This window comes from Mustela lutreola, chromosome 9, assembly GCF_030435805.1.
Source record: "Mustela lutreola isolate mMusLut2 chromosome 9, mMusLut2.pri, whole genome shotgun sequence".
NCBI lineage: Eukaryota > Metazoa > Chordata > Mammalia > Carnivora > Mustelidae > Mustela > Mustela lutreola.
Genome location: NC_081298.1, coordinates 91,190,763 through 91,202,223, shown reverse-complemented (window position 1 = coordinate 91,202,223; position 11,461 = coordinate 91,190,763). Strand labels below are relative to the sequence as shown.

At 43.5% G+C, this 11,461-nt stretch overlaps 1 protein-coding gene across 2 annotated transcripts in view; it reads right to left on the bottom strand.

The window, feature by feature from the left end:
- Positions 1-241: 241 nt before the first annotated feature.
- PLEK (pleckstrin) overlaps positions 242-11,461 on the bottom strand; it is a 25,719-nt gene continuing 14,499 nt past the window's right edge. Inside the window, exons 5-9 of one of the 2 annotated variants that reach the window (XM_059187853.1) lie at positions 10,767-10,951; positions 9,033-9,137; positions 4,147-4,230; positions 3,227-3,296; positions 242-1,925 (exon numbers count right to left, since the gene is read on the bottom strand). In XM_059187853.1, the coding sequence (XP_059043836.1) occupies positions 1,786-1,925; positions 3,227-3,296; positions 4,147-4,230; positions 9,033-9,137; positions 10,767-10,951 (584 nt within the window). In that variant the 3' untranslated portion in view covers positions 242-1,785. The remainder of the gene's footprint in view (positions 1,926-3,226; positions 3,297-4,146; positions 4,231-9,032; positions 9,138-10,766; positions 10,952-11,461) is intronic. The other variant, XM_059187852.1, reaches the window with a different exon arrangement.

Sequence of the window (11,461 nt, the reverse complement as noted above, 5' to 3'; positions counted from 1 at the left end):
TAGACAACTTTGCTTACCTGAACATTATAATCAAGGTCTTGTGAACTAAAAATTATTGATACTTATTTTTTATTGTCCCCATATTTGCATTATTCCCTGGAATAAACTGATTTTGTTTTTTAAAAAATGTTCTAAAGTCATTGAGATGACTTGAGAGACAAAAGGTGGTATTATCCTCAGGAAATGAAAGTGGGTTGTAGAAAAAGAGTCATCTTTGGCAAGTAAAACGTCACACCAAAAAAACGCTAAACATGGTCATGTTTATTTCAAAACATAAAGTTGACTCCATATTAATAAATACTTGTAACACTGAATGTAGAAAAAACTAATGCGCATGCTCTAAGAAGCTTACAAAATAATTAGAGAAAAGGTAATATTTTGCCCCTAGGCCACTGAGAAAACAATCTGGGTGTAGGAATAGCTTCAAGGATATTGTGTGCAATTGGGGGAGGGAAAGAGAGAAGGTGACAAAATCAGGAAGAATTTTCTGCTCTCCTTTACTCATTGGAGCCTGAAAGTCAGAAATCTGAAATTGGAAAATGTACCTTGACAGGCATACCTGAGGTTTTTCTCAATTTGGGGTTAGAATCACTAGTTGGTGGACAGGGTCAGAAGTTGAAAACAGGCACCCAATTTGAATGTAGCTCAGATCACTCTGATTGGTAAGGGGTTCACAGGGCCCTGCAGAGGCCAAGCAGGAACAGCTAGCTACAGCTTATGCCTAGAGCTCAAGGACAACCAGAGTACCGTTAACTGGGGAACTGAAGGCGAGCAGTGTGGATGGCCACCTCCGTGAGTTCCGTCTAGACCTAAGGCATCTCAGTGCTTTGTCTAAGCCCATCAACCAGTCTGCCAGCCTTCAGCTCAGCCCCTGCAGCCTCTGGAACTGGGGGTTATACATCAACCTGCCAGCCCCCTGGGCCCTTCACCCATGGAGGGAACCCATCTGACCACTTTTTCCTGCAAACATTCAATCGAAACAGAAGCTCAAAGATTTGGAGTTCCCCCTCCTAATTATAATCAATGGTAGAGAAATGCTCCGGAAAGGGGCAAAGATACGAGCATCTCAGATCAGCCCCAAAGGGGATTGAAAAATGCCTGCTATGGGTAGCTTCAGGGCACGGAGAAGACCCTCGGCTACACCTGGCTTCCTTGGGTCATTTTCCCAGAAGATAGAACTTTCCAGGCTGTAGAAAATGATGGAAGGTTTCAATCCAAAAGCTGCCACTGGGGCACTCGCTTTCCGGAAGTTTCTGGTCCGAGTGAGGAAGAAAGAAGAAAGCTCTCCTTCATGATACATGATCTAATGGCCAAGAGCAAGAGAAGGTGGCAAACAAGAACAAGAGGTTTACACCTAGCCCCCTTAGTTCAGACTGGGAACAGATTTAAAGGGAAGAATGCGTCGGGCTCTGAAGGCCAAGATGGAGCCCAGCGATGACACCTACTACTTACTGGGCGACTAGAGACATTTTTACTTCCACCGGTATTAGAATCACAGGGCTTTGGGTTCTGAAGCTCAGGCCTGGAGAGATTAAGCAGAGAAGCCAGGCCACACAGCTTGTTACATCGGCTTGGGGGGAAACAGAGAGGCTTCAGTGAGCAGTGTGGTCGGTGCAGGTGAACAGGACGCAGCGTGTGGTTAGTTACATTCAGAACCTCTGCAGACGAAAACTTCCCAACCCTGGGCCCTTTCTCATTGACGTGTCACCAGAAGTGGACAGGTCCTGGACCGAGCTTCTCTGTGGGGTTCCCTTCGGAGAGTGACAACAAGCGGCAGAAATGTTTTTACTTCCCAGTCCGGGAGGCCACCTGGATGGCTTTGATCCACTCAGTGCGCTCCTTGGGGGTGGCCGCTTGCAAAAAATAGTGAACTTCGTCAGCAGTGATGATCTCAAAGAGGTTCTCTTCTTCACTCTTCCTGACTGCTGAAAAAGAAAGTGAATGACAGCGCGTGTGCTCCGGAAAGGCCACCCGATTCGCCTTCCTTTTGCAAGGAGGGTAATTTTAAGTTTTTTAGTGTTCTAAGAAAATTGAATATGTGGTTTTCAAACTTACCATCATTGTATGATCATATATATTTATTGTATAATTATATATATAGTATTTATATCGATAAGTACATATATGATTCTGTGCATGTGTTTGAGTGTGTATGCTTAAGAAAGAAGCAAAATACTCAGGCACAAACGTTTTCTTTTATAGTTTACAAGCAAACTAGATTTCTCACTTTTGCACACCAATTATGCCTAATGAGTACCTCTAATAGTGCTTACTGAGTACTTTTCCTCTGCTCATATTATGAACCAAGAGCTGGCTCTAATATATTAAAATGAAAAACAAAACCAAAAACCCAAACCTACTTCCATTACCACCACTATAGCCTGGACTTGTTTTTGCACAGGCTAAGTTACAGTCTCTGCCGAAAGAGCAAAAAATAGTAAACTGGCCAATAGTGAGACTTAAAACATTGACATCAAATAAAAAATCATCATTCTATGAGGAGAGGAGGGTGAGCAGATCAAGGAGTAGTAAAAACCTAGTTTTTGCAGCTGTAGCTTTTCCCCATCAGCCTCTATAATCTATAAACTCAAAATGATATGGCAAATCCAGGGCTGGGCTGTCTAAACCACCTCTCCCCTGGGAGCCCTCATTCCGGCACCTGTGAAGTTGGCATACACCTGTATGGTCATTCCATGCAACACATCATCGACTTGTGACCTAGGACATAGAGGTCACTGGTGTGACCCCTCATTCCAGACGAGGCACTCAGACCCAACTTCATTAGGTGATTCACCCAAGACTAGCACAGACGTGACTATCAGCCAGGAGCATTTTCCACTCACTGCACAAATGTTCCATTGGCTGTGGGAGATTTTCTGGTCTGGATATGACAAAGGTCCCCTTTAAGGAAAGTCATGGCTCAATGACAGGCCTCAGGAGCTAACAAGTCTCCATTTAAGCCAGTTCCGAGGGGGAAGGTTTTCTTCTTAGCATTGCTCCAGGATTTATTTGAGGCATCTAGAAAGCCACTCTTCCTCTCCAAAGCCCAAAGAACCAGGGCAGCATCTGGGAGAAAATATCTTGGCATCTCCAAGATGTGGAGGCAGAAATTCATTCCTGCTTAGGCTGATTGATTAAGTGACCAATAGCTGTTGGCCCTGGATGCCCAGGTGTGAGAAGGAAGCCTGAGCAGACACACCTCTCTCGAACAAAAATTCATTCTTACCATCTGAGCTGCTCTCCACGGAAGTCACCACACAGCCTCTCAAGTGGATTGCTCCCAGAGGATCTTCACCCTGGAGAAGAGAGAAGTCCTTAATGATGTTCCCAATAAATGAATATACTTTATCCCGTTGGCACAAAAGCCCCACGAACTCTCTCTGCTATGGAGTAGGGCACCCGAATGGATAAGAGCGGAAGGAGATGGAAGAAAACCCCTTCCAGAGCATCCACCCCCCACTTTACTCCGGGAGGTTGGACAAGGAGACACATGTCAATCTGGAGTAGAGTGCCAGGGCAGGGGGAAACACTGCCTCACCACACCCCATGAGAGAACCGGTGCATGTTTCCGGAGCTCTTTGGCCCCCCTGCTACTGACACAGGACCATGACCCTCGCAGGACGGAATCAAAGAGCCCAGAGCTGCAAGAGGAAGCTAAGCACCCAGGCCGGACAGAGCTATCTGCACACTGCAGGGCTGGCTCTTTTTATTAAAGAAAAAGCCCCTTCTGAATAGCCACAGCCCACATGGCTGGACTTCCCCGATGCTCTCATCTGAATTGGCCCAGAGGAGGGATTATCACTTTTTTGTGTGATTTTAAGATATTAAGCCAAGAACAATGAATCGGACTGGTTGAATTGCTCTGAAACTATCAGATCAGGACAAACAAACAAACAAACAAAAACTACGTTGAGTTGACCAAGTAAATGACAATAGAGTGATATTTTCTTTCATCCCTGAGCTTATGTTGGTCTCAAGGCCTAAGACTTCACATCTTCACAGTGAGAAGAGAGAGGAAGAGGGACCGGAGGGCAGGAGGAAAAGAAGTGGGGGTGGGGGTGAAGAGAAAACGGGGAGAGAAACCAGGTGGAAAAGAGAGCAGTGGAGGCTCCGAGCGCGATGGGTTTGGGGGCCCCAGGCTCTCACCCCAGCGGGGTCGTAGTAGTGCAGGTACGCAGGGTCTTCTCTCAGAATGAACTTCCTCACTTTCCAGTTTTTCCTCCTGTGCCCCTGTATCCAGGATCAACATAAGAAGAGGAATGGTGAGTTCTTGGCATCACTCTGTACACATAGTATCTACCTAGTGAGTCTTTGTTGAATTGAAAAAAGAAGAAGATAAACTATTATCTCCAGGAGAACCAGGACCCAACCCAGGTCTTTGTCAGGGAGACAGCACTAGGGCCAGTGAACAATTTGGATGTTATGATATTATGGATTAATTATTACTTTCTGTTTTTAAAGATTTTATTTCTTTATGAGAGAGAGAGAGAGAGAGAGCACAGACAGGAGGGGGAGCAGAGGGAGAGGGACAAGCAGACTCCATGCTGAGCACAGAGCCCAACTTGGGGCTCAACACGCCGTTGAATCCCAGGACCCAAAGATCATGACTTGAGCGGAAACCAAGAGTCAGGCGCTTAACTGACTAAACCACCCAGATGCCCCATAGATTACTTATTTCCAAGATTATCTTCCAGCTCTACTATTATACAAGATGGTACTATATACAAGGCACATACATTGTATGTTATTGAGTAACATGGGGATATAAAGAGATTAACACATAGCCCTAGTCTTCAAAGAGTTTATAACCTACATGGAAATATAAAATAGTAAATGTCCAAATCAAGTAATTATTATGGATAATGGATTTCAGGGGAATTATATGTGGGATATGCAATTGCGGGTTTGGGATGTCGAAGAGAGATCCATAAAGATCTTGACTTACCCACAGAGGATACACAGGAGTCAGATGGGTGAGAAAGAGGTGGATAGGAAGACTTGACAACAAAAAAGAGCAGTGGGAACATACCAGGCGTATGCAGACATCGGTGACTAAGACCAGTCTGGCTAGAACACAGAGTTCATGAGCAACAGCAGAGGAAAATTTGGGAGAGTGGAAAGAGACTTCAAATACAAGGTGAGGATCATTGCTGATAGCTTCTGAGTCAGTTTTTGGGAAAAGATCACAATCATGTTTCAGGAAGATGAATGTGGTGACCATATATAGGATGGACTGATCAGCCAGGGGAAAGAAAATAAGGTAAAAAGGAGGTCATTACGGCATGATTTCAACAATCCACACATCGAATTACTAGGAACTAATATCGGGTAGCAGCAATGGAAATGGGAAGGAATTGGCACTGTGTCAGATACGATGAAAGAGGATAGGACTTGGGCTTTCGCAACAGAATGATGTCATTCAGACTGTAAGGTTGGAAGGCAGGATTTGTGTCTTGTTTAACCTTTGTTCCTCCAATCCCCGGCCATGTGCCTGGTATAGAGAATCTCGCCCCAGAAACTGCTTTATATCTCTTTGTGATTGCCTTGAATTACCCAGTTTCTTCAATTAGCTTGTAAGAATTTTTTAAAATGTCATGGTAAATGACATTTCCCATGGAAAGTTCAAATCACTAAAATATCTCTAGTAACAAAAATAGATATATATATAGATATCTATATATATATTACATTAGAAGATATATAGTTCCAACTTGCCAATATAAATCATAGTATTTGTTAATTCTAAGGCACCAAATATTGACAGGCACATATATAAATTTTCCAATATTTTTCATTGTGCTCATGTAGAAAACAGTGAAACATTTATGGTTTTAGCAAACAGTGCCTTCTTCATAATGTCAAGTTAAAGGAGTTTAAAAAGAGCTTTCAAGAATGGGTCTAAGTTATTTGGCCAAGCATTTGGTCAAGGAGCTCATCTCCAAAGAGGCTTTTACTTGCCTGAAAGATGAAAGCCAGGAACCCTATAGAGTCATAAGGGAGAACAGAGAATATTTCTATCTGGATATCATATCTAAAATAGCTTTTGCAAAGCATCAATTTCTAAATTCTTTTTATGAATTCTTGCTCTTTGCCTTAGCTAATGTTGCCCACTAGTTGAGAATACTCAAGTTTCTGCCCTACACCATTTCCTCCTGACCTGGGGACACACATCGCAGGACCTCTCATGCAACCACTGGGTGAATAACAAGTTCCTATGAATTGAAGAGGAAGGTAAGAGGAGGATGTGAAATCAGCCAACCCTAGCCAGCTACCTATTGCCTTTAAGCCCTCACTGACATTAGAATGTGATACGTTGAGAAGTTTAGTGTTCTTAAGTGGGTGTCCGGCCATCCTTCATTTAATGAGGATTCCCTGGGGGATTTTAAGGAATGTGTGCATGCCTGGAATTGTTGCCGATCTGCCAGTTAATTATATTCAATTTCATCTGATCTACAAAGTTTTATTATCTATTGTAGACTAAGGATGCTGATGTGCAACAGATATGAGAAAAACACATATCATATATTGTCCCTCCTCAACAAAAAGCTTACACATGGTAGAAAAATTAGATATTTTATTCATTGTCACAACAGAATGAATTATATTCAAGGGGTTATCTTGAATATAATTCACAATCTTTCATCCTCAAACTTGCTGCATCCCCAAGCAGAATTATTTTTCTGGGATGGGAGAAGTGGGAAGAATAGGGGAGGACTGATCTCCAGGTGGACACAGCTTCTTCCTGCCTGTGAGGTGTGGGACACAGGTATCCTTTTTCATGATAAGCCTCTACTCACATTAACCCTGGCTAAATGCCAATAGCTGACAGAGAATGGTTTAGCTTTGTGACACTTGAAGAAATTTTTGCTAATTCCCTCAGGTGATTCTGATATGAACCAGGTTATAAACAACTAAGGTTGGAAATATTAAAGGGAAGCCATCAATCAAAATAGGAGAAGTTTCTCTTCCCTCTCCCTCCCTCAAAAATTGGAGGAAAGAATATTGTAAGTGAACAACGTTCCTAAGTACACGTAGATTTCTGTTTTCTTTATGTTAAAAGGAGGCTAAGATGGATGACTATTTAAATAGTGGTATTTTGATAATAGGAGAAATTCGCTTTTAAGAAAAAAGCCAGGGGTGCCTGGGTGGCTTCGTTGGTTAAGCCTCTGCCTTCAGCTCAGGTCATGATCTCAGGGTCCTGGGATCGAGCCCCACACTGGGTTCTCTGCTGGGGAGGGAGTCTGCTTCCCCCCGCCTCTCTCTGCCTGCCTGTCTGCCTACTTGTGATTTTTCTCTCTCTCTCTGTCAAATAAATAAACAAAATCTTAGGGAAAAAAAAAGAAAGAAAGAAGGAAAAGAAAAAGGCCAGCTCTGTTTTTCTCAGCCTTGGCTACACATCAGAATCACTTGCAGAGCTGTAAAATTCAGAGACTGATTTAATTGGCGTGGGGTGCAATTTTAACAGATCCTTAGAGGATCTGTTAGATCAGAGAACCACTTATTTGCCTTAGCTAATGTTGATGACCTCATAACCTAATAATGATAACCTCAGCCAATTTTTTGACCATCCAGGACACCCACTGGGAATGCTTGGCCTAGACATGACTTCAGTCCAGCCCAGACTTTGTCTCTCCTTTCAACCTTCATGTTTATTTTTTTCAGGGCTCCACTCTAAACTAACACTTGTCAGATCAACTAAGTCAAGAAAAGTTACAACTGATAACAAGATAGAATAAGACAAAATCAACAACATAAAGAAGTAATGAAATTCCTTCTCAAGTTCCTCTTGTCTGAACATCCACCTTCCAGCCCCTATAATCAAAGAGTCAGGAACACAGGGCAGAACCAGAGCAAGCTGGCAATGGGCAAAACAGAAAACTGCCAGAAGCTTCCCTATCAAAGACTAGCCCCGCTCCTATACTTGGCTTTAATCTGGTTGGTGATCGCTCTGTCATAAAAGTTGTTAGAATCATCTGTGAATTAATTCTTTCTACGTCTTTGCTGTAGTATCTCTTAGGAGCCTGTTTTCTCAAAACCTCATGTTAAGATCAGTTTTTCACATGAATGCCCCACTTTCCCCAGTGAAACTCAAAATCTGTGTGTATATCTCATCTCAGCTAGTCCAAAGTTCTTTTTAAATATGACTATAGGCTCAGCTTTGGTTCTTTCCTCTTCACCCTGCAAGTTGGAGCCCTTTTATGAGGTAAGCTAAATCTCAGTCCCATTCTTTATATACTAAGCAGTGCCTTTAAGACAGCTCACCACACAGCCGGGAAGGTAAAACCCTGGCTTTAGAACACAGCTTTGGTTTCTATGATACCATGTGCTACTATCACTTTTCTTACCCTGAATATTCCCACGTCTTCCTGTTGCTTTCTTTTCTACCAGGTGCCAGCCCTGGCTTCCCCACCTAGCCCCAGCCCTTGCATTCTCTTACCTCTTGACATCTTGTGCCTTAGCCTCTGGTAAACAGCTAGAACTCTTCAGTCCAACCCAGCCACTGCCTCCCAGACTGACAGTGGCCTGTGCCTGTGGAGACCTGTCCTCTAAACCCATGTCCTACCCACAGTCTGGAATATGACTTTCAGTCGTACATGATCCTCTCCTGAGTGTGGCTTGCTCCTGTTTCCAGGTCACTTTGCAAAAAAGAGGGATAGGCTTTTCCTGTCCCCTAAAGGGGAAGTACTTTTCCCATGAAAACTCTAGGTCCTCCGGATGGCTCCTTTTCGCCAATGGATTTCTCCCAGCTCATGAAAAGGTCAGTATTTTTCTTGAAACATCTCTTTTCCCCCACGGTATTGATAAAAGAAGAATGTCCAGATTTCAAGGTATATCTTGTACTCTACCTGCCCCAGTCCTCCTGTCCTAATGCCACTTTGATCATCTCCTTGGCTTTTTTTGTCTTTCCCTCTGTGGGGTTCATTCTCTCATTGAGTATTGGACAAACAGAACAAATACCATTTGGTAACACAGAAGTTAAAAGAATCTGGCAAGGGGAAAATGACAAGAAAGGGATAGTGGGAACCACTCACCTGCTTCAGTAAACATCCCTGCTTGATAATGACCCCTCTGAATTCTTCTTTCAGAATCACATCATCATCACTGGAATTCTCTTCACAGAAGAACCCACTGTCTGGCTGTTGGGAAACCAGACAGCAAGTCTGTTTTCTGGTCTAAGGCAGATGGCTACTTAAACCTTTCCCTTTCTCTCTCTCCCTTCCAGCCCCTGGAGTAGGCTCCTTTTCTCCTTTCTACTATGGTTCATACCCCAAACTAAACTTTAAAGGTCTTCCTTGGTGAGCACATCTCCCTCCCCATTTCTTGTCTCTAGCTGCTTATTTCCTGTTGCTAGATGTTCTCCCTCATCTCCACTCAAGTGTCAGCTTGTCAATATCCTTTCATTTTCTTGGGTTCCCCAAGCCATACTCTAAGTCTGGCTCAGCACATCTCTTGCTTGCTCAAAGTCTTCTTTCTCTTGGCCCCTCAAGGTCACGTCCTTGAAAGCAGAGTTGGCTCATTTATAAGACACTGCATGACACAATTTCCATTAGGAGCTTTGCTACTTAGCACCTTCTACTTTGAGAAGGCCAAGAGCATGATGGGCCATTCAGCCTCATGTTCTAAGGTCAAGAGGGAACTGGGACTCGCTCAACTATTCATAACTAATGAATCATATAGAGGAAGAAGAACCCACTCTGGGGGGTATTTTTAGACTCCCACATTTAAATGGCTATAAAAACCAGATTGAAGGTCTGGAAGAAAAAAAAAAAAAAACAACAGAAACTGACAGTGGAACTTCCCCCAAAGTGAAATGAAACTCTCTCGGAGATATTCACTTCATTTTTGTAAGAAGGTGGTTCTCTCAAGTAGCTTCCTAACTTTTGCACTCAGACCCCAAATTGGAACAAAACTGCCAAAATCCCCCTAGAAACCCACGGTTCCTGGCTTTCTCATATGGTGCAAGATTAGGTCCTTTGTGCAATGTAGTGTTTCCCAATCTGGGGTAAGCATACATGCGAGATAAACAAGATGACTCGGGAGAGGACGTGGGTGAACACATTCTGTGTTAGTAGTGTATCGTAATACAAATTCCGGAAAATACAACTAGTACATTGTGATTTCATAGAGCTCCCTCTAAAAAGAAAGCTCCCTGAGGGTCACAATTTTGCTCGCCCTCTTTTTTTTTTTTTTTTTTTTTACTGTTGCATCTCCTTTGTCCAGGAGAGGGCCTGGACTGTACTAGGGCCCAATAACTTTTTATAAATGAATTATTGCTTAGAATAAGAATACAGTTTTAAAAGTCAATTAAAAAAAAAAAAAAGGCTCAAGTAGGAGCGCCTGGGTGGCTCAGTGGGTTAAGCCTCTGCCTTTAGCTTAGGTCATAACCTCAGGGTCCTGGAATGGAGTCCCACTTCGGGCTCTCCGCTCGGCAGGGAGCCTGCTTCCCCCTCTCTCTCTGCCTGCCTCTCTGCCTACTTGTGATCTCTGTCAAATAATTTTTTTTAATAAATAAATAAAATTTAAATAAATAAATTTATTTTTAAAGACTGGAAAAAAAAACTATTCAAGTAAACACCATTTTTCTCTAACCTGATTCACTGGATATAGCAGGCACTGCAGAGGAAGACAAGTCAGAGACACCTCACTACTCTCCATAGGGCTGGGCCCTGTGCTTAGCCCATTCCAATATAAATTAAGATCAACTAGAATCTGCTCAGGGCAGCGCCCACTACAGGACGAATGAATGGGTAGCATTTCTCACTTACAAAGTAGTAGAAGGCATCGGGGTTATCCAGGAAAGGGTTTTCAGAGATGCCGTCTGCTGCATTCTTAGACAGTTCTCCCGCGGGCTGCAGGTACCCTTCGCCCAGCAGCGAGGAGGCAATCATGAGGCCTTCCTGGCGATTCCGAACAGAGTTATTGGACACCAGCCAGTCGATGACACAGTTCCCTGGATGGGATCATCAGAAGGAGGTCAGTGCTCCTTACCATAGTACCAAAGAACAAGCCACTGACAGTCACCCCTGAAAAGTTCCAGAGGACCCCCGGGTCTGACTTGTCCCGTGTTCCCTGTTATTCCAAGAAGGAAAGATGAGATCAGTGGGATAAATATTTGGAAACAAAAGGCACCTCGTAGAAGGTTTTTAAAAGCATTGACATATTCCTTCAGGAGCAATGCATGCATCAAAGAAATAGGTCTTAGTAATTCCCTCATTTACTCCATTAATGAACAGACACTTATTGAGCGTCTACTAGGTGCAAAGCGCAGTGATGGAGGATACTGGGCACGCTCCATCGGATGAACTGAAAGGAAGAGATGGGATATACTTAAGGATTGTAAGAAGCCATCTGCCATGGGTAAGTGCAGTGCCATGGAGCTACAGGGTCAAATCTGCAAGGTGTGGAAAGGAGTGGTAGGGTAGGGGAGCTGGTGTGCGCAGCTGGGAAAAGATTCATAGAG